The sequence below is a fragment of the Grammomys surdaster genome, unplaced genomic scaffold, assembly GCF_004785775.1.
Source record: "Grammomys surdaster isolate TR1022 unplaced genomic scaffold, NIH_TR_1.0 64, whole genome shotgun sequence".
In the NCBI taxonomy this organism is placed as follows: domain Eukaryota; kingdom Metazoa; phylum Chordata; class Mammalia; order Rodentia; family Muridae; genus Grammomys; species Grammomys surdaster.
The window spans coordinates 7,403,276-7,431,059 of record NW_021604566.1 but is presented as its reverse complement, the minus strand read 5'-3'; the positions used below and the strand labels follow the sequence as shown (position 1 = coordinate 7,431,059).

General features: G+C 40.1%; 1 protein-coding gene and 1 long non-coding RNA gene across 3 annotated transcripts in view; one reads left to right on the top strand and one right to left on the bottom strand.

The window, feature by feature from the left end:
- The window catches only part of Tgs1 (trimethylguanosine synthase 1), a 40,987-nt gene extending 24,842 nt beyond the window's left edge, over nt 1-16,145 (top strand). For both annotated transcript variants that reach the window (XM_028770211.1, XM_028770202.1), the window contains exons 10-13: nt 83-226; nt 2,439-2,655; nt 3,509-3,587; nt 15,382-16,145. In XM_028770211.1, the coding sequence (XP_028626044.1) occupies nt 83-226; nt 2,439-2,655; nt 3,509-3,587; nt 15,382-15,525 (584 nt within the window). In that variant the 3' untranslated portion in view covers nt 15,526-16,145. The remainder of the gene's footprint in view (nt 1-82; nt 227-2,438; nt 2,656-3,508; nt 3,588-15,381) is intronic.
- LOC114623552 lies at nt 18-27,501 on the bottom strand. The gene is made up of 3 exons (XR_003711782.1): nt 27,406-27,501; nt 26,258-26,337; nt 18-209 (listed from the first exon to the last, which is right to left on the bottom strand). It is a non-coding gene; the product is annotated as an uncharacterized LOC114623552 (long non-coding RNA).
- Nucleotides 27,502-27,784: the final 283 nt, after the last annotated feature.

Genomic DNA, 27,784 nt, shown 5'->3' with positions numbered 1-27,784 from the left:
TTTTAATTTGTGCAATATGTATTCTTTTTCATGCTTAGATTCTTGGAATCACACAGTTTACAAAACTGTTCTCCCTTTACAGAGGGCTGGTTCTCAGTCACTCCTGAGAAGATCGCTGAGCACATTGCCGGCCGAGTCAGTCAGTCCTTCGCATGTGACATTGTAGTAGATGCTTTCTGTGGAGTTGGAGGAAATACCATTCAGTTTGCCTTAACAGGGAAAAGAGGTAATTTAGTCATTTATGGCAGAGAACTGTTTTATTTCCAATTTATACAGAGAATATGTTTACTTTTGTTCTTGTCTTTGATGAGATTTAATATATAGTTGATAATTTTATACCAAATATTTAAAACTATAGCTTGCTGTGTTTATTAATCTTGCATAATATGGTTAGCAAGTACGTCATATGTATTTATTTAGCCAACCAACATAAATTATATCTTTTACTATCTTAATTTCACAGATAAATGGAGACATAAAAATCTAAAGTAATTGCACAGGATTTTATAGACATGCCTACCAATCTCTGGAGCCAAGAGTCTAGCAGTCTATAAAAACTAATCCATAATGCTTCTTAGAGTCAAAGAGTAATGGATAGGGAGAAGAAGCTTATCTCTGACTCAGTAGCTTTATGACTTTTGACATAACTCGACAATGAAGAACACATTGAATTCACATAGTCTTTTGATACTTTTCAGCTATAAAATCCCAGAACTCCAAAAATTCTGACTGTTGGAATCAGTGAGGTAACTCAGTGAGCAAGGGCTTTTGCCACTACACACATAAATAAATAAGTAAATAAATGCTATTAAAAATTAGTGGAGGGCTGGAGAGATGGCTAAGCTCACAGCTAAAAATAAATGTCAATGGATTGTTCTCATGGAATACAGTGATGTGTACAAGTAAGTACTTGGGAGACAAGGAAGAAGGCTGCAAACTTGAGACTGGAATGAGCTACAGAGACACCATAACCCTTCCCTACCCAAAAAAAATTTTTATACATACTTAGGACTGAAGGTTTAGCCTAAAAGAGCCCTTACCTGCAGTATACTGGGTTTGTGAGTCATGTCTATGATATCCCACAGCTTTAGAGATACAGACGACATGCAAGTCATACTCTAAAGATACTTTTCCCCATTATCTTAATATTAGACCTACCAGTGGGTGATGGCTTTCATTTTAGTGGATTTCAGCAGAATCTCATAAAGTATACAAACTTTTTAGTATTAACTGAGAAAGCAAAATATGAATCTGGAAACAGAGTGTAGAAGTCAGCAAATAGTGGGGAGAGTTTGCCTGTTGATTTCAAGACGAGAGCAGATAAGCTGTGACCTTGATTCTACTATTTCTGTACTCCCGGCATGCACTTGCTAAGTTTACATGGTCTTGTAGTAACCTAGATAAAAGCAGTTCTCAGGTTTACTAGATCAATAATTACTTTCTTGTCTTCCACTAATTCAATGTTTCAGAATTCTCAAGTGGTTTTTTTTCAAATAAGCCACATAGACTGAAAATATTTTTCCTCAAAAGTTATCAAGCTCATCATAAAATGAGGTATTTGACATTTTGTCATAAGACAGTGGTTAAACTATCTGTACCTTGATAAAGCAAGTCTGGAAATTTTCTGTAAATATGAAAAAACATGAATACTCTAGATTAGTTTCTTAATTGGAAAGGCTTGGCACACGTTTGGAAAAGAAAATGTGTAATGTGTCCTAAAGGAAGGCTAGTGCCATGTTCTTATTGTCAACTCCCTCTGTGGCAGCGGTTCTCAGACTGTGGGCTGTGACCCCAAAGGGGTCAATCAGATATCCTGAATATCAGATATTTACATTATAATTCATAATAGTGAAATTACAGTTATGAAATAGCAACAAAGTGTTATGGTTGGGGTCACCACAGCATGCAGAACTGGTTTAAAGGATTGCTGCATTGGGAAGGTTGAGAACCACTGCTCTGGCTCTTAGCGTTGTTTTATCTTCTACCTTTATAGATTGCTAGACCCTGAGAAGAAAAGGAAACAAGTAGCTAACACTGCCTCTTCTTGGTACTGTGGTGACATGGCCTTTACTCTCACAGTGTTGGGAACTAGGAACATTGAATCATTTTAGGGAAATTAGTCTTTTCTGAAAGCCAGCGTTTAGCTTTACATGCAAGTAGTAGCATGTGTAAGCATTCAGTGCTCCAACTGTACATAGCTGCCGCCAGCCGCTCCCCTCAATGGCCGTTTACACTTTGGGTGGTGACTAGACAAAACAATATGGAAGCCTGTTCTTTAGATAATGTTTTCTTCATACAACTGTATATGAGCCTTTTTAATTTAAATAAATTTTAACTAAAATTGTATTTGTGTATAGCTATGTGTCTCAAGTTTTTTTTTTTTATTAGATGTTTTATTCAGAAGTCATCTCATTGTCAACTTTCTTTTCTATTTTCAGTGATTGCCATTGATATCGACCCTGTTAAAATTGATCTTGCTCGGAATAATGCTGAAGTTTATGGGGTAGCAGATAAGATAGAGTTTATCTGTGGAGATTTCCTGCTCTTGGCTCCGTGTTTAAAGGCTGATGTTGTGTTCCTAAGTCCACCTTGGGGAGGTCCAGATTATGCTGCTGCAGAGACCTTCGACATTAGGACAATGATGTCTCCTGATGGATATCCTTTGGAAGTCCAAATAGTATAAGTAAATGTTTGCAGAGAGGAAAGGGGTGGCTGAGCGTGCGTGCGTGTGTGCATGTAGGTATAGAGAAAAAGTATAAGCTAATCACATTTGGTAAATTACATTGTATTTTACACAAAAATGTACAGCCTTCCAACTAGCTCAACTAGTAAAGACACTTGCTGCATACCTGGCAACCTGAAACTGAGTCCCAGAACCCATATAAAGAAAGGTACAAGAAGAGAGTTATCCTCTGATACACCCAGGAACCACATGTACACCCACTGTAATAATAATAGTAATAACGAAAGCTTTACAAACAACTGTAAAAATTATGTGTGGGGTGATCATAGGTGTACTATCTATAGATGTATATAGGCCTTTGTTACTATTTAGTTTTGCTGTTAGAAAGCAAGAGATCTGCCATAGCTCCTGAGGAATAGAGAAAAGAAAGTGGTTTCCTAGGGTTTTATGAAATGGGTTGACAGGGTGGCTGCTGATTCATAATACAGATGCTGCCCAGCCCAATGCCCAAGGTGCAGGTCTGCTGCTACAGAACCTGCCTTGAGAATAAATTGATTTATTATTTAGAATTAGTAGAAACTAAAAGTTTCTTCAAAACCTCAGGTCTGTGGGTAGTAATCTTCAACTACCAGTGCCTTATACTAAAGCAGCTGCATTGTTTTAACTATCAGGGTGCTGTTGCTGGATTCCTAATCATGTATCTGATTTTTTGGGGGGGGTGGGATTTAAATATGTACCTTTTTGTTGCTTACAAAATGTACTTGGTTACTGACAGGCAATGAACACCTCTTACTCAGAAACTTCTTATCCTTAACTGTTCTTCACCTTTGAAATTTTCAGGCTTTCTCAGAAGATCACTAATAATATTGTTTATTTTCTTCCAAGAAATGCTGATATTGACCAGGTAAGCCATTACTGAGGAAATTCTGTACACCTCTACTTAACTGTTAGAAAAAATGGGCAGAAAAGTATACAGAGTAATTTCCTTACCAGAGAACCTGCTGTGAGAAGTCCCTAACTGGTGTTTTACATCCCTCCACCACCACAGCTCCTGAGGAGATGCAGATGATGTCACTAGGGTTTTATGAAGATGGATTAGCAAGATGACCAGTGATGTCATGTTACAGATGCTGCATGGCAGCCATCCAAGACACGCCTTTCTATATTTTGGAAAATAGTAACCCAGCTAAAGAGATGAGATCTTAGGAAGGTGTAGTGGTTCGGAATTCCAGCAATGGGGCAGAAACAGGAGGATCCCTAAGAGTAGCAGGGAGAAAAAAGAAGGAAACAAATGGGCTTTAGCTTGACCAGGGACAGTTTCACTGTCCTCACTGTCTCTTGTCCTTTTACTGACCACCTGTTTACCTCATGCTGGCCCTGTGTATTTAGTGTGTTAGACTTGACTTTTTCCTTCCAAATCTCCTCAAGTCTGTCCCTTCAACTCATGTATATTCATTCCTTACAAATAAGTTTAGAGTCTCATAGTTTTGGTTGAATAGATTTCTCCAACTACTGATCCACTAAGGATAATGCTTACCTACTAAGAAAAATTCTCTGGTGTATTTTCTGGGATGAGGCCCAAACATAAATTTTTTGTTTAGCTTTTCAAATAGTTCCAGTGTGCTCCATAGTTGAGAGTCTCTAGGTTAATAAAGCGTACATGAAAAGCTAAGCGCTCAGACTGAATTAGAGGAAACTTAAATTCTGTCTTGTCTTCTGTCATCTATTTATAATCTACTTGGCCAAGCATTAAGCCTCCCAAGATAGTATATGTGAATGTCACTCGCGTTCTTTGGGGCTGCGAGTTTCCTATGTCAGCCTTCACGTTGAACCTATCGTCTGTTACTTGTGTAACTGCTTTCTAGACTTAGCCAACCAGAATACTCCAAAACTATCTCCTAAGAGGCTGAATGATCTTTGTAGGCTAAGTCCTAGTCCTTAATAGTACATGTAGACAAAGTCATTTGGGTACTCTGTAGCAATGGGAACACACACACTTTCCCCAAATAAGGTTACTCCATGTCCTGGCTGTAGACCAGGCTGGCCTCAAACTCAACAAGTGCTCTTACTCTTAACTTCTGAGCCATTTCTTCAGCCCTGAAAGCATTTTTAAAAACTTGCTGTGTAGAATCTAGTACTATGCATCTGAACCACTAAAACTGTTAACCAATAAAAGAGCATCTTAAATAATACTGCTAAGCGGTAAATACTTACCTAAATTCAGTTTATTAGCATTTTTTGAAGTGGAAAATTAGAGCCTTACTAGTTTCTAAATGTTAGAATTAATGAAAGATCATATCAAAATACTCAAATTTAAACAAACAGTAGAAATATATTTTAAAACTATATTCATGTGATGAACATGGTAAAGTCATTCCAGCAGTTGGAAGACCCTTACTCCAGCCCCAGTAACATAAAAGAGAGCTAAAGGTAGGTGTATGGACGTATTGTGGACTTGAGACTGTTGAACTTGTAAGTAACTAGCCTTGCAACTCTGAGTATACAAACCTTCACTCCTTCTAAAATAACTGCCACCTTGTAGATGTACACAGTACGGCAGCTGGATGGATAGTGCCCCTGGGGTTCATAAGAAGAGTCTTCTGCCCATTTTCTTGGATTATTCCAATACTGTAGAATTTGCATGTGAGGTTATCAGCCTAATTTGCTGAAGAAGTTTAGTGATTTGCCTAGCCATTCTGCCACACAGTGACAGAGCCAGCACAGCACCTTAGCGACTTGCTGCGCCCCATGGGTGAAATACTTACTGCTGAGAAAAACAAAATTCACCAGATAGCTCAGTAGTTACTCACCATGAGATTGGGGGTGATGATTAGAAACTGAAGTGACAGGGTGAGCAAAAGAATTTCATAAGATTTTCTGAGGTTTTCAGAATTTCTCAGGAGGTAAAGATATTTGCAGCCTAGCCTGACAGCCTGAGTTTAGGTTTTGTTTTTGTTTGTTTGTTTGTTTGTTTGTTTGTTTGGGGGGCAAACACATGAGACTCTTTATTCAGGCTTAAGCCTGGGCCAAAAACCTTCCTGATGCAACAGAATAGGAGAGTGGCCCAAGTTGTCCTCTTGACTACCACATATATATCATGTTCCATGTGCCCTGACGTAAATAACGATTAGTGCACTTTAAATTTGAAAACCTGTAAATCAGTTCTGATCATTTCTGTTTGATTTTTTTTTTTTTAAAAAAAAAAAAAAAAAGAGGACAATGGAGTGCTACGTATTGGGACCAAGTACAGAAGACTGTTTCTGGGCCTTTACCTGCCATAGTTTTCTCTTGTTCTTCTGGTTGCTGGAACCCAGGTGTTTAGATCAGTTATTCTTGTGCAGATAGAGAATTGTAGCTACTTGATAATATTTATTAGCCCTCTTATCTTTGAAATTGAATTCATCAAGCCCTCTGTCTTGTGACTTTTCTGCTGGACAACTGGAGCAGTGTTGTGCATCCCTGCACTATATATGTGATTCTTCTCCAGAAAGACGCTGGAACTGAAGGGCCTCCACAAAAAAAAAAAGAGGCCACACATGCACACACACAAAGAAAAAAAAAGAGGTTAGAGGATTCCCAGTTGCTGGGTCTGTTACGCATTGTGTAAGTTGTTAAACTCAAGAACAGCCTTATTCTGTCTAGGATCAAGTTGTGGTAGCTAGTAAGGGAAAAAGCTAGAGAGCTGGTTCCCAGTCACCTAGAAATCAAAGATTTGGTTAAGTGTAGAAATCTCATTCCTGTTTATCATGTGCAGGAAAATGTAGCTGATTAAGTTTGGATGTTGCCTAGTTATCCACAGATAAAATGTTTTCTTCTTTGACTCCCCCGTGCTTCTGGTCTTATATCATTATTGTTATATGTAACAAAGGACAACCAGGACTAGCGAGGAAGGCCCAGGCTTGGCCCTTCTGCCTGTGGATTCTGACCTGAAAATGAAGGTACTTGTCATGATCACCTACATCACTAGTTTCTTTGATAATTGTAGACATCAAACCCAAGCCTCAAGCACAGATTTTTTTTATAGTAGTTCATTTATGAAAGTTAGTATGTGATTTTTTTTCTTTTTTTTTCCAGACAGGGTTTCTCTGTGCAGCCCTGGCTGTCCTGGAACTCACTCTGTAGACCAGGCTGGTCTCAAACTCAGAAATCCACCTGTCTCTGCTTCCTAGAGTTGATATTAAAGGTGTGTGCCAACATGGCCTGGCTAGAAGCCATATTTTAGTATGAAAATTTTAGTGAGTAAAGGGTTTTTTTGACACAAAGAAAAATTAGCTTACTTTTTGCTTTTGTGCTTGTCCTTAAACCCTATCAGAATTGGACTGGTGGGAACTGGGAAGATGGTTCATTTGGTAAATAAAGGAAGACACCTACTGTCAACCTCTGGGCCTCTCACTCATGTCCCACTTGTATCTGAGTGCCATATAAACACCATCCACAAGCTAGACTTCCTAGGTCCTTTGTGTCTTCTGCCTCTAGAGGGAGTAGTGATGCTAGAAACTGATAAAAGAAATGGCTTGGTATGAAATGTAGATGAAATGAACTGCAGTGGGAAGTCACTTTTTTTTAGAACCTGTGTAAGGTTTTTAAGATGAAAAGAGAAATTGTTCATGTAGGAGATGATGCTCATTGATTTTGTAGCCAGGAAAATAATTTTTCTGAGTTTCCTATTTCCTTGTCCTCTCGTTCCCTTTTTCTTGTAGAGTTATTCTAGAACATGCATCTTTTGCTATCCAAACACTCCCTGTAAACCCAGAACTAATTTGTTCAAAACATCTTTTTGTGAGAAGCTCTGTGGATATAGGTATCTATCAGAAATTGCTACCTACAGAAATAGGAATCTATAAAAAACACACAAACCCAGGGACTTGGGTTTGATGCAGAGAAACAGTTTGAATTGTGTCTTGCTGCTGCTTCCTGTTGCTTGCTAGTTTCCTTCATTTCTCTCCTTTAATAGTCTATAGTCTGTGCAGTACTAGCTTTGGAGTCACCATACTTTGCAAACATGAAAAATTCTCTTAAGGAGTAAACCTATGTAGTAGACAGGGATGCCTCTCAATATCTTAGTCTTCTAACGGGAGCTGCATGCAGCAGGTTCAGGGACCACTTGTATTTGATTTTTTTTATTTTTTTATTTTTTTTTTTAGATACTAGTTTACTTTTTGAGAATTCCACATATGGATACAACACTTTGTTAATCGTGATGGCTCCACCCCTTCCTCTAACTCATACCAGATACATATCCATCCACTCATCCCTTCCCAACTTCATGTCACCTTTTTTTTTTTGATGTTTTATTTACATTTCATATGTTGTCCCCTTACCCCATTCCCCACCCACCCAGGAACCCCCTATCCCCTTACCCCTCCTCCTTCTTCTCTGCGGATGTAACCCCTACCTACCCCCCCCCAACTCCCACCTCCCCACCCTCAAATTCCCACCCCCTGGGGCGTCCAGCCTTCATGAGGTCAAGGATCTCTTCTTCCACCTATGCCCAGCAGGGCCCTCCACTCTTACTTATTCAGCTGAAGCCCTGGATCCCTCCCTAAGTGCTCCCAGGCTGGTGGTTTAGACCCTGGGAGCTGTGGTTGGTTGGTATTGTTGCTCTCCTCATGGTGCCACAAACCCTTTCAGCTCCAATGGCCTTCACTCTAACTCCTCCATTGGGAACCCCATGATCAGTTCAATGGCTAGTTGTGAGCGTCTGCCTCTGAATATGTCAGACTCTTACAGACCTCTGAGGAGACATCCATATCAGGCTCTAATCAGCATGCACTTCCTGACTTCCACATCAGCATCTACCTTTGGTGACTGCACATAGGATGGGTACTCAGATGGAATGGTCTTCAGACCTGCCCTTCCTTCAGTTTCTGTCCCTCACTTTGTCTCCATATTTGCTCCCTTGAGTATTTTGTTGTGCAGTCAAGTTGTTAGTGTGTGCTCTCTCCAGTTTCTTTTTGTAGGCTCTTAGAGCTATGAGTTTTCCTCTTAGCACTGCCTTCATGGAGTCCCACAAGTTTTGGTATGATGTGTCCTCATTTTCATTGAATTCTAAGAAGTCTTTAATTTCTTTCTTTATTTCTTCCTTGACCAAGTCATCATTGAGTAGAGAGTTGTTCAGTTTCCATGTGCACGTGGGTTTTCCATTGGTTTTGTCATTATTAAAGACCAGTCTTAGTCCGTGGTGATCTGATAAGATGCAAGGGATTATTTCAATCTTTTTGCATCTGTAGAGGCCTGTTTTGTGACCAATTATATGGTCTATTTTGGAGAAGGTACCATGAGGTGCTGAGAAAAAGATATATTCTTTTGTTTTGGGATGAAATGTTCTATAGATGGCTGTTAAGTCCATTTGGTTCATAACTTCTGTTAATTTCAAAGTGACTCGGTTTAGTTTCTGTTTCCATGATCTGTCCATTGCTGAGAGTGGGGTGTTGAAATCCCCCACTATTATTGTGTGAGGTGTAATGTGTGTTTTGAGCTTTAGTAAAGTTTCTTTTATGTATGTAGGTGCCCTTGCATTTGGAGCATAGATGTTCAGAATTGAGAGTTCACCTTGGTAGATTTTTCCTTTGATGAGTATGAAGTGTCCTTCCTTATCTTTTTTGATTAAGTTTGGATGAAAGTCGATTTTATTTGATATTAGAATGGCTACTCCAGCTTGTTTCTTGGACCATTGGCTTGGAAAATTGTTTTCCACCCTTTTATTCTGAGGTACTGTCTGTCTTTGTCACTGAGGTGGGTTTCTTGTATGCAGCAAAATTCTGGGTCTTGTTTGTGTATCCAGTCTGATAGTCTGTGTCTTTTTATTGGGGAATTGAGACCATTGATGTTAAGAGATATTAAGGAAAAATGATTGTGGCTTCCTGTTATTTTTGTTATTAGAGGTAGAATTATGTTTGTATAGTTATCTTCTTTTGGGGTTGTTGGAAGATTACTTCCTTGCTTTTTCTAGGTTGTAGTTTCCCTCCTTGTGTTGGCGTTTTCCATCAATTATCCTTTGAAGTGCTGGGTTTGTGGGAAGATATTGTGCAAATTTGGTTTTGTCATGGAATATCTTGGTTTCACCATCTATAGTGATTGAGAGTTTTGCTGGGTATAGTGATCTGGGCTGGCAATTGTGTTCTCTTAGGGTCTGTAGGATGTCAGTTCAGGCTCTTCTGGCTTTTATAGTCTCTGGTGAGAAGTCTGGTGTAATTCTTATAGGTCTGCCTTTGTATGTTACTTGACCTTTTTCCCTTACTGCTTTTAGTATTTTTTTTTTTGTTTTGTGCATCTGATGTTCTGACTATTATGTGACAGGAGGTATTTCTTTTCTGGTCTAGTCTATTTGGTGTTCTGTAGGCTTCTTGTATGTTTATGGACATCTTGTTCTTTAGGTTAGGGAAGTTTTCCTCAATAATTTTGTTGAGGATATTTACTGTCCCTTTAAGTTAGGAATCTTCATTCTCATCTATACCTATTATCCTTAGGTTTGGTCTTCTCATTGTGTCCTGGATTTCCTGGATGTTTTGAATTAGGAGTTTTTTGCATTTTGCGTTTTCTTTGACAACTGTGTCAATATTTTCCACGGTATCTTCTGCATTTGAGATTCTCTCTTCTATCTCTTGTATTCGGTTGGTGATGTTTGCGTCTATGACTCCTGATCTCTTTCTTAGGTTTTCTATCTCCATGGTTGTCTCCCTTTGAACTTTCTTTATTGTTTCTATTTCCATTTTCAGATCCTGAATGTTTTTGTTTAATTCCTTCTTTGTCTTTTCTTCCATTTCTTTAAGGGATTTCTGTGATTCCTCTTTAAGGGCTTCTATCTGTTTACTTGTACTCTCCTGTATTTCTTTAAGGGAGTTACTTAATTCCTTCTTATAATCTTCTATCATCATCATGAGAAGTGATTTTAATTCTGAATCCTGCTTTTCAGGTGTGATGAGGTGTCCAGGGCTTGCTGTATTGGGAGAACTGGGGAGTGATGATGCCAAGAAATTTTGGGTTCTGTTGCTTATGTTCTTGCGCTTGCCTTTCGCCATCTGGTTAACTCTAGTGTTACCTGCCCTCACTGTGTAAGACTGGAGTCTGTCTTTGCAGTTATCTTGCTTGTGTCAGAGCTCCTCAGAGTCCAGAGGTCTCTGTGGTCTTATGATCCTAATCTCCTGGGTGGAAGAACTCCTGGGACTCAGGCCACCTCTTGGATCTGGAAATCCTTCTGCTCTGGGTGCAGTGGTTCCTCTAGGATGGCTCAGGATATGATGTCTCCCAAGTGCAAACCACCTTGGTGTCTGCTGCTCTGAGTGCAGTGGCTCCTCTAGGATGGCTCAGGATTCAGTATCTCCACAGGAGCAGACCAACTCTGTCTGCCCCAGCCCAAAGGACCAGGCAGGCACGGAAAGAAGTGGAATTCCGGAGGGGCGGGGTTTGGGTAGCTGCTGTGTCCTGACTGTCCCTGGCTTCCAGATGTATCTCTGGGGCTTATGGAGTGAGATGGAATTCTTACCGGCTGCTCTGAGTGCAGTGTCTCTTCTAGGATGACTCAGAATTCAGTATCTCCACAGGACAGGAGCAGACCAACTCTGTGTCTGCCCCAGCCCAAAGGCACCACTTGTATTTGAAATCCTTGTGCATGGGCTCTCTTAACATGAATAGATTTGTTTCTTACCAAGCATGAGATAATGAGAGCAGGCCTCCAGCCCCTGTGGTATAGTAACTCCTTGTCCTCATTTGCTTTCCAAACCACATAAAATGTGTAACTCCAGAGCCTACAGCACTTAGACTCTTTAGTTCAGATTATGCACTTAGATCACGTTCATGCTGGTGCATGTAACAGGGTGACACCGAGCAACATCCTTACAACTGTGTTAAAGTAAACTTGGGGGCTGGAGAAGGGGCCTAGCAACTAAGAGCACTGGCTGCTCTTTAGAGGATGGGCTTTAATTCCCAGCACCCACATGCTCACAACGTGATATAACACCATCTTCTGGCCTCTGAGACACTGCACATATGTGGTACACAGACATTCATGAAGAATATTCATCCATACACATAAAACTAAGATATACCCGTAGTCATACACCAGACAACTGACCCTTCTCTAGGATAACTCCACCTTCCATGGCTCTTTTAGATGTATATCCTGAGAATACCTATTTTATTTTAAACATCTATATTCTCTTTGGCTTTTAAAGTTCCTTCTATAGGAGGCTTAAAGTATAGCTAAGTGGTAGATTATATTAGTATGTATCAGGCCCTGAGTTCCATTCACAGCATCAAAACTAAATTCTATTCCATATGTAATTCAGAGAATGGGTGGCTGCTAACTACTGAGCTTTATCTTTAGCCCCTATAGCTTATGTTCATTGGTTTATAGGTAGGAAGGTAGATAGGTAATAAATAAGGATATTAGTAAAATACTTCTAAGGTTTGTTTTTTGTTTTGTTTAAGTATGTGTGAATGAATGAAATGTAGATGGAGGTGACATATGGAGGCCAGAAGAGAGCATCAGATCCCTTAGAACTTGGGTTACAGATGTGAGCCCTGCAACATAGGTGCTGGAAAGAGACAGGGTTTCTCTGTAGCCCTGGCTGTCCTGGAACTCACTCTGTAGACCAGGCCTCGGACTCAGAAATCCACCCGCCTTTGCCTCCCAAGTGCTAGGATTAAAGGCGTGTGCCACCACTGCCTGGCCTAGTATTTGATTTTTAAATCTTCTGTCTTAACAGTTATTTTTTCTCATTTTTCCTTTCCTAGTATTGCCTCAAGTAAGATTCAGTAATGAAACCCCAGTCCTTAGTTCTAATTCTTGTCCAGATTAACTGTTTTTAACATGTTTTTAAGTGTACACGAGAAGGACAGAGAAGGACAGAGAGTACACACATATGTGCAGATGCCTACGGAGGCCAGAAGAGAACATCAGATCCTTTGGAGCTGGGGTTACGGGTGGTTGTGAGCCTCTCAGTCTGTGTGCTGGAAACTTGACTAAATGTCCTTTGTATTGCTTCTGATTAGGCTAACATTTAGGTGATGTGCCAGAAGCGCAGAATGTAGTCTTGTTCATTCGCCACCTTCCATCCTCCTCCCCATCTTGCCTGCCTTTACTGTACATTCTCTCAGTTCCTTATACCTTAAGAAGTAGGTAGCATTTTTTAGTTAAACCTGCTAGTGAAAAAGAAAGGCAACTCAAACTTGACATCATTAGTTTGCTTAAAGCATAGTATTTATTTATAAATTCAGTTCATGACTCATTTAACTTTTAATGTATATGTGGTTGAAAAAGATATTCTAAGGTTCAAAATTGTTTTAATCAGAACTCTTGAAAAGAATATGTTAAGTTAGATTTTCTTTCTCATTGCTGGGTAGGTTAATTTTCCCATTCTGTGCCTGCATATAGACTCAGTGCTAGGAACACACCTGAGTTCCAGGAGCATTCCTGAAGGCAGATACTGTGTTTGGCTTTGTCTTGTGCTGCACTCTACTCCCATAACAAAAATTAGTTACTCAATTAGTAATTGTTGAGTGATTTATGAACTCTTGCTCTTAACTAGTCCAGAGTTCCCTCATGTAAGAACCCTGAAAAGTTCAGAGAAGGAAAAGTGCTACTTAGCCTTGAGATTACTATTTATGGTTATAAGAAATAATAATTATTTTAGTCTCTTTAATTTTGGAGGGAGGGTTGAAAATGTTGTAACTACCTTGATTGAACAATTTTTTTTTTTTTTAGTTTTTTGTGTGTTTGTATGTGTGTGTGTAGGTGTGCACACGCATGCATGTGTTCTCATGCACACACACCTGGACTTTTTGGGGTGCAGCTCTGGAGCTCCTGGAGACTCTGGTTTCCATCTAACTCCATTTCTGAGATATTATAGATGCTACACTGTTACACCCTGATTTTCAGGCTAGTTCTGGTAGAACCTATATCGCCAATCACATGTAACAAATGCTTTTCCCCACAGAACCCCATGGCCGTGTTTTGGTGTTGGTTTTGGTTTTTTGTTTTTAATCATAACCATGTTGACCTGGAGCTCAGAACATTCTTCCTTTCTCAGCCTCCTATGGATTAGGATTAGGATTGTAGTCATGCACTCCCACACCTGGCTTTGTTTTTCTTTCAAGAACATTTCATACAGATCTGGAGTTGCAGCTCAATGGTAGTGTTTGCCTAGCATATGTACAGCTCGGAATTCTATCTGCAGGACCACAGTGGTTATGAAGGAAGGTGTGCATCATAGAATGACCTGTTTCTTCCCTATTTTTATATCTCAGTTCTTTTCTAACAGGAATGTGAAATTATAACTTTAAAGTATGCTCACTAGTAAAACGTAGTCATTTTTCTTAACCTCCACCAAGTGTCTGGTATATAATGTGCTGAGATCAGATTCTGTCAGCCTTTAAATCCAGACTAGACTGAGAACCTTTCTTTACAAAATATATAACTTGAGTTTTGCCTATGGCAGCTAACAGGGCATAGTTTATACCTGCTCACAGAACTTGGGGCTTCCCTTCTACCACTTTGACTCCTGTCTGGGCCTGTCCACTTTAATCCCCATTTCCTGAATCTTACCAATCTGGTAATCTGATCTCCGATAAATAAGATTGTATCTGAAGGTCAGTAAATCTCTTAAAATGTTGAGTACTAGTTGAAAATTAATTTAGCCTATACAAGAACTTAGGGTTCTTATTTGCTGGTTTGAAGTGTCACAAAGACCAGTGCAAGTGTTGTCAAAGCAAAAGGCTCCTTAGCAACTAATTATTCTTATTGGGCAGTTATTTGATTGGCATTTTCACATTAACTCTGAAAGAGTGAATGCTTTTAGCTCCTTGAGTCAATAGCTATATTTTGTAGACCTCAAATTTACTGATACAGACACAAACATAAATATATTTAAGATTCGAAACAACACAAAAGAACAATGGGCAAAGGAAGTAACTAAGGATAGATACCACAAAAGAGATAATAGAGAAGTGTCATCTCTACTCAAAACCTAGTAAGCATTGTTGAGCAATTGAGAGAGTAGAATGAAGATGATAACATGAACAAGAGTAGGTGAGGGTGCTCAGCATAGGAAGGTGACTACCGCCAAGCCTGATGACCTAAGTTCAATTCCTGACAACCAGTTGGTGGAATAAGGAGAGACCTGACCCACACAAGTTGGCCTCTGGCCTCCACATACAAAGAAAACAACTAAATAATAGGAATATTTTTAAAATGAGCTTCTTAGGAAAGTGTGTTCTTAAATGTCTGTCCTAAATAATTGCAGTTTTCATCCATTTTCTCTTCCTCCAGACCTTTATTTTGTGGCGTTGGAGAGATGGCATCTTTAGAATTGCATAGCACAGTCATATGACTTATGTCAGAGGAGTCCAAAAGAAGTGTTTCTACTAAAAAATACTGTGTTAATACATAATTTGCCAGGTACCAGTGAATGAGATGCTTCTTTATATGAAGTACTTACATAAAAAGTCTTCCTCTTACTAGTGGTATACACTAGGGGAGGGGGGCTGTTTTGAAAATCATGTTTGTGTTGACCATGGTTGTAGATTACATTAATCTTAGGAGGCGGAGGCAGGATGTGAGTTTGAGGACAACCTGGTCTACATAGGGATTTGGCCAGCCAGAGCTATTTAATTAGACCATGCCAAAAGGAAGGAAAGGAGGAACGGTGGCGGGAGAGAGAAATCCTACTCGTGCGTGACTTCTCTGTTTTTCCTGGCAGGTGGCATCGTTGGCTGGGATTGGAGGGCAAGTGGAAATAGAACAGAACTTTCTTAACAAGAAGTTAAAGACAATCACTGCATATTTTGGTGATCTGATCAGAAGACCAGAGCCTCTGAAGACCACTTCTGAAGCAGAAGTATGATACTGTAAAGCACAGAGAGATCATGTGGAGTGAGGATGGACTTCTAGGCTCCTTAATACTGTGTGCACATGCGATGGAAACCTCTTGAGTTTTAAAGGGTGCTAATGAAGTGGTTTGAGATCTTAGGGTAATGTTAACTGATCTGTGCTCTATACTTTAAAGTAGCATCAGGGCAAGGGGGTCGCAGGTGCCTGCAATCCCAACACTTGTGAAAGATCATGAGTTCAAGCTCATGCTGTGCTGCATAGCAGTTCAGTTCAAGGCTGGCCTGAGCTACCTGAGATCTTGCCTCAAAAAAAATCATAAAGAGTCTAGGCATATCCCTGTGCTTAAATTAAGTGCATCTGCATTTGTGTATGTTGTCATTCTTTAACTGTTTTAGTTTAACATCTCTGTGTCTGTGTAAATATTGGTTTTCTAAAATGCAAAGGAAAACAAAGCATCCACCACCACCCCCAGTCCCTCTCTCCCTCCCTTCTCTACCTACACATTTAACCCCTATTGAAATAATGTCACCAATAGAACACCAATGGTTTATGCTCTAAGATCAAGAATCAACAAATGAGACCTCATAAAATTGCAAAGCTTCTGTAAGGCAAAGGACACTGTCAATAGGACAAAACGGCAACCAACAGATTGGGAAAAGATCTTTACTAATCCTACATCTGATAGAGGGCTAATATCCAATATATTCAAAGAACTCAAGAAGTTAGACTCCAGAGAACCAAGTAACCCTATTAAAAAATGGAGAACAGAGCTAAACAGAATTCTCAACTGAGGAATATCTAATGGCCGAGAAGCACCTAAAGAAATGTTCAACATCCTTAGTCATCAGGGAAATGTAAATCAAAACAACCCTGAGATTCCACCTCACACTAGTCAGAATGGCTAAGATCAAACACTCAGGTGATAGTAGATGCTGGAAATCAGTCTGGAGGTTTCTCAGAAAATTGGACATAGTACTACCTTAAGACCCAGGTATACCACTCCTGGGCATATACCCAAAATATGTTCCAACATATAATAAGGACACATGCTCCACTATGTTCATAGCAGCCATATTTATAATAGCCAGAAGCTCAAAACAACCCAGATGCCCCTCAACAGAGGGATGGATACAGAAAATATGGTACATTTACACAGTGGAGTGTTACTCAGCTATTAAAAACAATGGCTTCATGAAATTTGCAGACAAATGGATAGAACTTGAAAATACCATCCTGAGTGAGGTAACTCAGTCCCAAAAGTGATATATACTCACTTATATGTAGATATTAGCTCAAAAATTCAGAATACCCAAGATTTCATTCATAGACCATATGAAGCGCAAGAAGAAGGAAGACCAAAGTGTGGATTCTTCAGTGCTTCTTAGAAGAGGGAACAAAATACAGGAGGAAATATGGAGACAGTGTGAAGCAAAGACTGAAGGAAAGTTCATCTAGAGATTGTTCCACCTGAGGATCTATCCCATATACAATCACCAAACCCAGACACCATTGTGAATGCAGGGAAGTGCTTGCTGACAGGAGCCTGATATGGCTGTCTCCTGACAGGCTCTGCCAGAGCTTGACAAATACAGAGGCAGATGCTCTCAGCCAACCATTGAGCTGCGCTCAGGATCCCTGATAGAAGAGTTGGAGAAGGAACTGAAGGAGCTGAGGGGGGTTGCAGCCCTGAGTGGGTAGCAAATGTCAACTGGCCAGAACCCCTAGAGTTCCCGGGGACTAGACCACTAACCAAAGAGTACACATGGAGGGACCTATGGCTCCGGCCACATATGTGGCAGAGGATGGCCTTGTTGGATGTCAGTGAGAGGAGAAGCCCTTGGGCCTGAGGCTGTTCAGTGCTCCAATGTAGGGGAATGCCAGAGCTTGGGAAAGCAGGGGTGGGTGGGTAAGGGAGCTCCCTCATTGAGGCAGGGGGAGGGAGATGGGATTTCCAAAAGGGGAGACCTGAAAAGCCCAAAACATGAAATGTAAATAAAATACCCAATTTTTTAAAAAAGTAAAAGACCCACTATTTTACCTACCTTTTTATTCAACTACCTAAAGCTAATCACAGTTAACAGTGCTTTGCTTTTTAACTGTTTTCTTACATTTTTATTTTGTCTGTATGTGCATGCATGTGTGTGTGTAGAGGTAAGAGGACAACTTCTGGGAGTCCATTCTCTACTTACACCATGTGGGTTCCTGGGAATCAAGTTACAGTCATTAGGCTTATAACCAGATCCTTTACCTACTGAGCCATCCCGTTGGTCCTTTGTTAATAATTCTTTTGAAGAAAAGATTGCAGTATAGCAGTGTGCCCTGGTACACTTTTCTGTGATGCACTCACTGTTCATTCATTGTTGTCCCTTTGTGGATACTTAATGTATAGTATATGAAATAAATGCTTTTTTATAATAAATAAAAACTAATACCCATTCATATATGCCCAACTGAGAGGCATTCAAGCTGTTTTTATGGTTTTATCATTACCAACTGTTACATACTGTCTTTCCTTACAATATTTGCTGTTGAACAAGTATTTCAGTTGGTAAGTTTCTAGCTGTTATACCACTGGGCTTTTGTACATTTCAGTCTTGATAAGAAGACCAAATTGCTTCAATAAAGTTGAACTTGCTTTTAGGCTTGTTTATCTCAAATTTCGTTTGATTTCTTTGCTTTAACTAGAATTTCTTTTTAAAGCTTTTTGTGTATATGTGAGTGCTGTCTATACAGATACCCTGAGATAGTGTCAGATCTTCTGGAATAGGAATTACAAGTGGTGAGTCCTTCAATGTGTGGGTTCTTAGCTCTCCAGCACACAACCTTTTACTTAGTCATCCCAAAGTCAGTATGAAATAATGTAATATAGAAGGTAATGTTTTGAAGTTTTGTTAAGACTTCCAGTTAAAATTGGAGTCTACAGTGTGCCTCCATGTGACCCAGTAAAGCAGAAATACCAGCTTAAGGTTAATGGACTGTCTTCCAAAGACAGAAACAAGGGAAGCAGTTCAGAAATGCACAGCAAGAGTATGAGACAGATGGAAACTGTTGAAAAGCAGAACAGTGAACCAAAATGAGGAAAGCTGAGTTAGATACAGTTGCAGCTGCAGCATAATTTAGCTTAAGAAGGGTTTCCTAGGACTGAAAAGATGGCTCTGTGGTGAAGAATGAGTACTGCTATACAGAAGACCTGAGTTCACTTCCCAGCACTCGGGTCAGGAAGCTCACAGCCACTGTAACTTGAGATTTACTCAGTTGCCATCTGGAGAAGAAACCCACTGTGTTAAACAACATGGGACAATCAACTTAGCATTCCTGGATTCAACCGTTCGGCATCTCGGGGTGAGACAATACAAAGAGACATGTAGAACAAGAGTACCTACACTTCAAAGAGCAGGGAGAGGTAGCCCACCAGTACCTGGAAGCAGACCTCATCAAATAATGATAATAAAGAGTTCAGTAACCACGAGTGCGCTGGCTAGTTTTATGTCAGTTGATACAAGCTAGAGTCACTGGAGAGGCTGTATACAGGCCTGTGGGATATTAATTAGTGATTGATGTGAGAGGGCTCCGCCCATTGTGGCTGAGGCCATCCCTGGGCTGGTGGTCAAAGTAAGATGAACAAGGCAGTAAACAGCACTACTCCATGACTAAAGCATCACCTGCCTAGGTTCCTCCTGCAATGCTCACATTTCTGCCCTGACTCCCTTCAGTGATGGTGTGCAATGTGGCGGTGTAAGACAAACCCTTTTCTTCCCAATTTGATCTTGGTCATAGTGTATCATCATAGCAATAGTAACACTAACTAGGACACTGGGCCAGAAGACTGCAGTAGACGAGTTTCTAGAGCCAGCTAACTTGCTGATTCAGTGCTAAGTTTAAACTGCAAAGCCCCAGTGGAAGACTTGGCATCAGAGCTGCCTCTCACCAGCAGGGTGATGAACACTTGGCAGGTTTTGAAAGTATGAAAACAGCTCTGCCTGTACCGATCTCTGATTTGCTGGCTTCCCCCACTCCCAATACTTATAAGAACCAATCCCCAGCCATAGCATTACCCACTCCAACAGAGTGAACTGGAGAGTATAAAAGAATCTCTCCAGACCAGAACGCAGAGCTGTGTGACCAGCAACAGCCCCTGGTATGTAAAGAGAAGGTACAGAACCGAAGCTTGTTCCCGCAGGCATCAGCCACCCGGCAAAACAAGCTTAGCTATGGTATAAATCCTAGGAAGTTCAACTGACCTTTCACCCAACCCATATGTGTACCTGATAGTCCCCAGTTTTCAAAGATGGGGGGAAGAAGCCACTCCAAAGTTTAATATTTTTCTCTTGTATTTCTCTTGTTGGTTGGGTTGGTTGGTTGGCTGGCTGGCTGGCTGGCTGGCTGGCTGGCTGGCTGGTTGGTTGACTGGTTGGTTGACTGGTTGGTTGACTGGTTTGTTGGTTGGTTGGTTGGTTGACTAGTTTGTTGGTTGGTTGGTTGGCTGGTTGGTTGGTTGGTTGGTTGGTTGGTTGGTTGGTTGGTTGGTTGGTTGACTGGTTGGTTGGTTGGTTGACTGGTTGGTTGGTTGGTTGGTTGGTTGGTTGGTTGGTTGGTTGGTTGGGGTTTTCTTTTTAATATACTTTTAGAAGTCTTTTTACTTTTTTGGATTGTTGAGGTGTTTTGTTTTATGTAGATGGGTGTTTTCCTTACATGTATACATGTGTTCTAATGAGTGCCAGGTACCTATCGTGGCTAGAACAGGGCATCAGATCCCCTAGAACTGGGCTTACAGACAGTGTGAGCCACATATGGGTGCTGGGAATCAAACCCTCTGAGAGGAATCAGTGTTAGTGACCACAGAGCCATCTCTCCACATTTTTATGTTAATATGTCTTCTTAAAACTATTGTTTTACTTTTTTATTCTCCATGCCATTGATCTAGTTTTGTTTATACATATTTTTCATTATTGGGTAATCTTTATTTGTTTATTTTTACTATCTTTATTTTCTTTTTTTTTAATTTAATCTTTTTTTTTTACAGTCCCGACTTTATCCCCCTCCTGGTCCACCCTCTGACTGTTCTACATCCTTTACCCCACCAGACCTCCCCACTCCCTAGGGCCTCCAGTTTCTTGAGGGTTAGGCACATCTTCTGAGTACTACCTTTATTTTCAAAAAAGTTTTATGCTTTCATATCCCTTTTTTACATTTATGAATTTCCTTATTAGAAAATACTTTAGTTTTTTTCTAATATTTTTGCCCTTGTCTCCTCAGTAACATGCTTCTTGGCTTGTTATTTTTCCTCTTTACCCTTGTTTGTGCTCTAGTTTCCTCTGGTACTACCCTTTATCTCATTCATTTACTATTTTAATTTTTAACCTGATTAATGTTTAATGTTTTTTCACTTCATAGTACACTGTACATTTTTAGTCATTGGTTTTGTGTTAGTTAACTTGATATTGAGTGTATTCCTGTATCTAATATAGTTTGATAGTTTTCTCAATGAATGATACTGGAAACTAAGTCCTCCAGAGCAAGCAAGCCTCAGATAAAACCAGAAATTATATCCAAACTAGGATATGCATAAATTACAAACAAAACCACAATAAAGCCACTGAAGTAGCTCATCAGATAAAAGCACATCTCTGGTGCTCTTGTTTCTATGATTAAAGCACTAAAAACCAGCTTAGAGAAGAAAGGGTTATTTCATCTTACAACTCCCCGGTCAATCTGTCACTGAGAGGAGTGAAGGTAGGCACTGAAACAAAGGCCATGACAAAATTTTCTTTCCTGCCTTTTAAAACCAGCCTTTTCTGCTGCCTAGGTGCACCTACCTAGGGATGCCACTGCTTACAGCCTTCCTACATTAATTAGCAATCAAGAAAATGCCTCACAGAGCAGTATGATAGCAATTCCTCAGTTGAATTTTCCTCTTGCCAGGTATGTACAGTTGACAACTAAAGCTAACCATGAGATCACACAAGCTCAATCCCTGGAACCCTTCAGGGTTATTCTCTGACATAACACTCACCATGATATGCATATACACACAAAAAAATTATGATGTGTAGGGGTGATACTTAGAAAACTGTGCCCGGTCCAGCTTGTTCCTGGGCAGCCTCCATGTTCCCGCTGCTTTTCAGCTCTGACTGGGGCTCTGGCTAGCTAGATGTTTGGGCCCTGGCACCCATGAGACCTGGCCAATCCCCCACACTGCATCCACAAAGCTCGGCTGAACCTCAGACAATATCTGCCATCCTTGTAGTACCTGGTAGAAATAAGACTCTTAAAACTTAATGACTGTCTAAAGGATTTATATATTTAAAATTGCTCAATCAACAAGTTGCCCATACAATTAGAGTTGTTACCCAATATCAAACCTTTTGATAGAAGTTGCTACCCAGGACAGCTTTCTACCTATCCATGGTTCTCCATGGCTGATAGCCTCCTTCTTCTCTTCCCCTTCCTCTCTTTCTCCCCTCTCCTTCCTCTTTTTCTCCCCTCCCCTTACTCTCTTTCTCTCCCTCTCTCCTCCTCTACTGCCTAATCACCGAGCTCCACTGCAAATACAATGTAGCAGAATAAGTATCCTGCTACAATGATGTAAGAACAAAAAACAGTAAACATGAAAAGGCAATCATCAATTATTCTAGAAAAAGACTATAACTTCTCAAATATGAAATTCAAAGACATACAGGTAAAACACCAATAAAGATCTCAAAAGTTAACTAAGAAAAATGGTCAATGACCCAATGATATTACAAGCAAGAAGATAATTAAAGAAGTGAGTCCAATACATGGGAACAAAAGCCTGTATCTAATGAGAAATTCAGCAAGATGAAAAAGAAAATAAAAATGTGAATAAACTCAGCTACATAGGAGACAAAGGGAATTTACATTATCTGGCAGGAAATTGTTGGAAATTAGGATCTCAGTAATTGATCATAATTTCTGGTAATTAAGTAAATACAGTAGGGAACACCAATAGACTGTCAAGCAGATTAAAGATTATCAGACTCATTGAGATCTATCTCGAAGGAACTTCTCCAGTAGCCACACATTGGAAATGCTTCACATAACTTGTGGTTTTGCTTGACTCAGAACTATTTAGTGGGTCTGTGGGAAGGAACTGCAAGACAGCTTAAAAAAAATAAGAGATTAGCACATGGAGGACAAATTCAAGGATATACTGCATTCTGACATCAAGTAAATGAGCCTAGTCATAACTTAGAGAACTGTAAGATAAGATTAAAATATCAAAGCTATAGGTGGAAGGAGCTGAGAGGAAGACAAGGCACAGGGCTGATAGGTCCTTTGTATGCAGAACCTGAGCTCAGACCTCTAGCACACATGTTAAACATAGCCACAAGTGCCTGTAATCCCAGTTATTTTTGTAGAGAGAAAGACAGAGAAAAACTGATCCTAGGAGTTCTCAGCTACCCTGAAGCCTCAGAATCAGAGACTCATCTCACGATAATGAAGAGGATGCCCTCCTGGCTTCCACATGTATACCCCTGCACACAAGTCATATGTACTTGGGTACTCATGGACACATATAGCCATGAACACTAAACTTATGGCACAGAGAACCCCTTCAAAGAAATGATGTGGGGGGGGAGGGGTTCTTCCATCTCTGTGAAAACAATGGAGAAGAGGCATTTAGAACCCCAAACAACACAATCTGAAAGAACTTCTCCAAGACACAATCAAGATGTCAAAACCACAGAATCTGAAGAGATGGCTCACAGTTGAGAAAGCAATGGCTATTCTTGCAGAGGACCCAAGTTTGGTTTCCAACAGCCATGTCACGTGGCTCCCAACCCTGTAACTCCAGCTCTAGATTTGACACTCTTCTGGCCTCAAGCACCCACACATGTACACATACATTTTTTAAAAGATATTTCCTAAAAATGCAAAGTAAAATGGCCTGATGTGGTGGTGGACATCTTTAATCCCAGCCTTGGTAGGCAGGTGGATCCCTGAGTTCAAGGCCACCCTGGTCTACAAAGTGAGTTTGTATATATATGCAAACAGTGACAGTAAAAGAGCTATGAGTGGAGAAGTGAGTCAAAGGCAGAAAGAGGGGAGAACAAGCAAAGGTAATAATATCTGTGTCATGAAAGCAGAAGAGAGGTTTATTTGTGAAGGGGCCAATACGGGCGGCAGAGGGGGTTGGGGAGTGAATAACAGCAATTATGGTATCTATGTGGTAGGTAGTAATGCTAACAAAATGTCACAGTAAAACCCAGATCCTTGTTGCTAACTAATAAGACTATAATAATAAAGATTATACTCCTTAAATAAAATTGAATTTAAAGGAGGGGAAGAATACATGTTGCTTAATTATTCATCTAAAAAGTGCATTCAGGGATGGAAAGACAGCTCAGTGGTTAAGAGGACTAGCTGCTAAAGAACCATATGGTGACTCATAACTGTAACTCTAGCTCCATAGTTTCAGTGCTCTCTTTTCCTCCATGGGAACACATACACATGGTGCACATATGCACATGCATGCAAAACACTCAGATAGTAAACATATGTCTTAATGTATCTCTAAATGGTATGTTAATAAAAATAAAAAATGAGTTCACATTTATTAAGAAGGCAGTTGTCAGTGGATCTCCGTAGCCACTGTCCATTGTTGTTCTGGCTAGGATGGACCTGGGGAAAGCAAAACCAGTGGAAAGATTTTGAGTGGCTCTGGAAGGCCAGAAACATGGCTATTTGAGCAACGCCCATTCAGTCATTTGTGTGCTTATGTTCATGGCAGCCCTGGACTGCATCCTCAGAACAAAACAAAACCATGATGCTTTTGCATCACAAAGCAGCACTATTGAGAATGTCAACACTCGTCGCCACTATGCTCGCTTTGCCTCAGCACACAGGCAGTTGAACTGCTCGTTAAGGAGCAGATGTCTTTTTAATTTAATTTGAAACAGCAAAGCTGTCAATGTTCTCCATACTTCTTATACAGCATTTTTGAATAATGTCTTTACTGTTCACCAGTAATTCTGCACAGAAACCCTAGCACTAGACAAGGTGACATGGGGGAAAAGCAGGTTGCAAAAATCTCCAGTTATTTTTAGCTGTTTGTCACGCCCTCTCATGCATGTGTGCCTTTTTACAGTATATGTTCTTGTTTGTCTTCCTGAACACGTGTCACAAATGTGTATAGAACAAGAAGCCTACCCAGAACTAAAGTGTTCCTGTGCACAGACCACATTGGGGGAAAAACTCATTTATAGACTTATCCATCATTAGTGCTTGGCAAGAAATGTCCTCCTCTATTATGTGATGCTTGTTCAAATAAAAATTTAACGAGAAGGTGAATATGTAAAAATGGATTAAAAGTAAAAGACTGAGCCAGCAAGAGCTCCTGATAAAGATATTTGCTGCCAACACTCCTGGATGTTGGGATTACTGTCTGAGGCTGCTACACCATTTTATATTAAGGGAACTAATCTTTCCCTTATTAATTTCCCTGATTAATTTGAAGTCTGACGAGTGTGTGTCTGTGTGTGTGTGTGTGTGTGTGTGTGTGTGTGTGTGTGGTGGTGGTGGTGTGTGAACAGTCATCCTACTGGTAATGGCTCTCAATTGTTTTCTGTTGATTTTCTAAATAGATTTTGATGTCCACAACCGTTTGTATAATGCCATACCCATTGATTTCTACTCTTTTTCTATTGCATTAGTTAGGATGCTAGGAATCTCGTAATGATGAGCCTCTTTTCTTGCTTTTTACTATCTAAACTGGTTTTGGTGGTGGTGGTGGTGGTTTGGAGGAAGTTTTTATTTAGTGTATAAAATCTAAGTCACTTTAAATTTTTCAAATTATTTAATAATCTGCATAAATCCTGCATATATCAAAATGTGTAGTTTTAATTCACTACTGTATTTTATGTGAGAAATGACTTTGCCTTATTCAGTTCATACTACTTTGGTTTGGCTCAGTTTGTTTTCTTTGCCTGGTTTTAGTAGCCAACGTAGACTGTTCTAGAAGAATGCATTGACAGTCTTTCTCTTTTACTTTTATATGTAAGGTATATGAATATTTTGCCTGTATGTATGAATATCCACCACATTCATGGTGCCTGTCAAAAAAAAAATGTTAAATCCCTCTGCACTGAAGTTACAGATGGTTGCGTGCTGCTATGTGGATGCTGGAAATGGAACCTAAGTCCTCTGTAAGAACAAAAATATTTCAAACTACTGAGCTGACTCTCCACCTCCCGGTCTTTCACTTCCTAACCAGCCGTGTCTGTTCTTAAGTTCACAGTGCAGTTCAAGGAGCTTGAAGTTCAAGGTCTTGTACCTTCTGGAGCAAGATATTGTGACTGCAGTGGTTTGGTTTCACTCTGTGTTTTCTTGGATTTTAGTGGTTAGCCAGTCTTTCTGGGACACAGTTTCACCTCACACTCTTGGTTCTCCTGCTTCAGCCACATGCCACAGTGCCCCACTGAGCTTTTGGTTTACATTTTTAATGCCTTCATGAGTTTTTTAAAATAATTTGTAATTCCCTCAAATATACCCTATTTTGTTTTGGTTTGGTTCTTGATATCACGTTTTGATTAAGTACTATAAAGTTGAGTACATGATGATGATATTTTAACTCTTAAACATTTCACATTGGAATAATTTCTGACATAAAAAGTACAGAAGTAGCATAAAATATTTGTACCTATTTCACTTGTCTTCCTAAATATTAGTAAATGTTAGCATCTTATGTCAAGCTACTCACAATGATACCCAGTGTCATCACCCACCATCAGAATGTTGTCACATCATGTTGGCTTTACATATGGAAGGAGAACTACCCTGGCCCACGGGGAATTCAGTGAGTGACCTGGGGAGGAAGGAGAAAGAATGAAAGGACAAGAGACACAAAGAAGAAGCTCAAGTCTTAAAAAGTCTTGATCAAGTGCTTAAATTTTAATTTGAGGTGACAGGTTATAAAGACATGGCAAAACAGGAAGTTTAGGCAAGGATCATTGCTTAAGTCTATCCCACTATCATATCCTCATTGCCTAAGACCATCCCACTGTTGTAACCCCAGGAAATATCAGACGTTCTTTAAGTTCCTGGGACCTGAGACAATGACCATACTTTCTTAACCTTATCTGACTAAGCTGTCCAGAACAGCAGGTAATTTCTTGAGGTTCTCTTAGAACAGCAGGTAATTTCTCAAGGTTCTCTTAGAACAGCAGGTAATTTCATGGGTTTGATCCCCAGCAGAGAGGGTGGTGGTGAGATCCACATTAGTACGTGCTCTTCCTGCAGCCTCTATTCCAACCTCTACTCAATATTTTAAGTCAAATGATTTTTTTTTGGTTTTTTTCGAGACAGGGTTTCTCTGTGTAGCCCTGGCTGTCCTGAAACTCACTCTGTAGACCAGGCTAGCCTCTAACTCTAGAACTCAGAAATCCGCCTGCCTCTGCCTCCCAAGTGCTGGGATTAAAGGCGTGCACCACCACTGCCTGGCATGTCAAATGATTTTTTAATGTTCACCTTATTTAGTAACTGTGGTGGTTTGTATATGCTTGGCCCAAGGAGTGGCACTGTTGAAAGTTGTGGCCTTCTTGGAGTAGGTATGGCCTTTTGGGTGTGCGCTTTAATACCCTTGTTCTAGCTGCCTGGGAGCCAGTATTATGCTAGCATCCTTCAGATGAAGATGTAGATCTCTTAGCTTCTCCTGTACCATGCCTTCCTGGATGCTGCCATGTTTTTGCCATGATGATAATGGACTGAGCTTTTGAATCTGTAAACCAGCCACTTATAAATGTTGTCCTTATAAGAGTTGCCTTGGTCATGGTGTCTGTTCACAGCAGTAAAACCCTAACTAAGACAGTAACAGATTATTAAATATCACACAAAAGGAGAAATCATTTTTTTAATATTTGTGTGTATATCTTACTTTAGGCTTAAAGCAGTGGATTGGGTGATGGATGAGGAAGCTGAACTTTTTCCAATCCAGGAGCTAGGAAGAGTGACGTGGTGTTCTCTCTACCCTAGGAGAAAAAAATTCTTAGGCAGAGCAGGAGTTTTCAAGGTCAACAAATTCGTATGACATTCGAGGGCAGAAATGAGACTTTTCAGCATACAGAAACAAAGGAAAGGCACGATGTTTATGTAGCAGTTCATCAGACACTAAAATTTGCTTAAACGAGCTTCTAGGCTAACAGTCTTACTGTATACGCCTAGTCGCTTCATTTAGTGCAGCCCACAGATTATGGTCAGAAACAAAAAAGCCTTTAAATATATAGAATAAAGCCTAGGGTGTAAAGTAATCCCAC